Source organism: Microtus pennsylvanicus, chromosome 4 (genome assembly GCF_037038515.1).
Source record: "Microtus pennsylvanicus isolate mMicPen1 chromosome 4, mMicPen1.hap1, whole genome shotgun sequence".
Taxonomy (NCBI): domain Eukaryota; kingdom Metazoa; phylum Chordata; class Mammalia; order Rodentia; family Cricetidae; genus Microtus; species Microtus pennsylvanicus.
The window spans coordinates 48,815,247-48,817,442 of record NC_134582.1 but is presented as its reverse complement, the minus strand read 5'-3'; the positions used below and the strand labels follow the sequence as shown (position 1 = coordinate 48,817,442).

Sequence of the window (2,196 nt, the reverse complement as noted above, 5' to 3'; positions counted from 1 at the left end):
GGAACTCTAGAACAAGAGTTTCAGTTGGTTTGAATAATCGTTGGCAAGAAGAAAGAATCAGACTCACTCGGACTACATTAAAGAAGTGAGCTAATTATTAAAACAAGCAACAAAGCTAAAAGAATATGTTTCAATTCTTATACCCACCTGGCAAAGCTGTGTATATAGTTCAGCCTTTACTGAGAACACTTGACAAAGAACGTAGGCATCCAGCCTTACCTATTTCTCTCTCTCTTTCTCTCTCTCTCCCTCCCCCTCCCTCCCTCCCTCTCCCTCTTTCTCTTTCTCTCTCTCTCTCTCTCTCTCTCTCTCTCTCTCTCTCTCTCTCTCTCTCTCACACACACACACACAGACACACACACACACTTCTACTTTACTTTTTTTTTGTAAATGCTGTCTGTATTCACATAGACACAGTGTAATCTCTGAGCCCAATATACAGAGAAAGGAAAAAAGCTAGAATTCTATGCACTACTACACAGGGGCCTAGCACCCTCCAGCCTCCAGCAGAGCCAAAGGGGCTGGAGAGCTTTTCTTTTTTCCCACAGAGCACGGTGGTGGTGGTGTTGAATCCACAGTTCAAGACAAGAAAAGATAAAAATGAATGTAGAACAGAGTAGTGGAGATTCTTTCTTTTCCCATTGTATTTTGCTCAAGACATTTCTCCAAAAATAAGTTGAGAACCATGGTATTGAGAAGTGAGACCTCAGAAACAGGGCAACTGAGCACAAGAGGGATTGGGGACGGGAGGGAAATGACTGCAACTTGCTCCCAGGGACTGGAGAAATTTAAAAAATAAAAAGAAAATAAAAAAGAGAGTCAGAATCCATCAGTCTTCTGTGCTAGTCATCCTCGCCTTCATCCTCCTCTCCTTCTTCCCCTTCATCATCATCTTCATCTTCATCTTCTTCACATTCATCTCCTTCTTCATCAATATCTTCCAAGCCTTCTTCTTCTTCTTCTTCTTCATCGTCATCATCTTCTGCCTCTCCCTCTTCATCGTCCATATCAGGAACCAAATAGTACTGCAAGGGGTTTGGCCAAATGTCATCTTTGATGACGTCTCCTAACTCATCTGCACCTGCATCAGAGTGGTCAGTAAACCACGTAAAGAAGCTCTCTGGCTCTTCGTGTTGTCTCTTCCTGCTGGCCTTATTCTGTGTTTGACTCGAGCGTTTTGTCAAATCCTTTCCAGATTTCCATTTGATTTCAGTGGACTTTGAGTACGGGTCACCACTCTCATTCAGATGAAATTCTTTGGAGAGAACTTTATTTTCGAAGTAGGGATTTTCATCAAAATAAAAATCTATTCTGTAACCTGATTTAATGTCTTCAAATTCTGTTACTTCAACTCTGGTTAAATAATGCAGAGCCTCTTCATCTTCCTCCCCAAGCAGTGCAGACACTTGTGGATGGTTGACAAATGTGGTTACCCAAAAATTAGGGATTTTAGCAATCAATTCTGACCTCTTCTGAAAAAACGGTTGGCGGAGTTTGTTATATTTTTGTTCTATTTTTAGTATTTCCTCACTTGCTTGTTCATTAAGTCTGTCTATTTCATTTTGTACTTCGTCAATGTGTTCAATTGCTTCTTGCTGTTCTTTTTCTCCCTTCGGCAGGCCAGGAGAGGCAGACTTGTCCTCCAGTTTCAGGGACGGAGCCGATTTGGGTTTCTTGGACTGAGGCAGAAGCGCAGATTGCCATTTCGGGGCCATGACACGAAGGAAGTGGCTAGAGGCCAGAGGCCAGATGCAGAGAGCAGGAAGAAACTCGCAGGAACTCCACACTTCTACTTTAAACACTGAAAATTACAAGCCATAAATTGTGGATCATGTGCCCATCAATAACAGGGCATGTGCTGGATGTTTTGGGCATGTGGCTGTGTCCATTCCTGTGTTTGTTAAGGTCACAGGTCTCCACTGCTATTATAAAGATGAACTTCTAATGATCATCTTAAACCTTAGTGTAAACCCTATCTTGGGTTCTTCCCTCCTACTGTGAGTCCAGACGACATGCTTGTATTTGCCTTCACACTCTCAGCTCCCAGTTCTGCAACCATTTCCTGCACTGCTCCACAGAAGAGACCTGATGCCATGCCCATGGATGGCAGCGTGATAGCTAGTCCTACAAAGGCTGATACCTTGAAACTTCTTAGTTTTGTTTCTTTACTTTCTTGAGACAGGGTCTCAAGTAGCC

The 2,196-nt window shown here is 42.9% G+C and overlaps 1 protein-coding gene across 1 annotated transcript; it reads right to left on the bottom strand.

Moving 5' to 3' along the window:
• Nucleotides 1–399: 399 nt before the first annotated feature.
• LOC142848676 (protein SET-like) lies at nucleotides 400–1,715 on the bottom strand. Its single transcript, XM_075970870.1, has one exon. The coding sequence runs from the start codon at nucleotides 1,713–1,715 to the stop codon at nucleotides 843–845; it is 873 nt and encodes a 290-aa protein (XP_075826985.1). The 3' UTR covers nucleotides 400–842.
• Between the last annotated feature and the right edge of the window lie 481 nt (nucleotides 1,716–2,196).

Excerpts from the sequence above, each read along its gene's own strand:
- LOC142848676 (XM_075970870.1), bottom strand. The coding sequence starts at position 1,715 with ATGGCCCCGAAATGGCAATCTGCGCTTCTGCCTCAGTCCAAGAAACCC.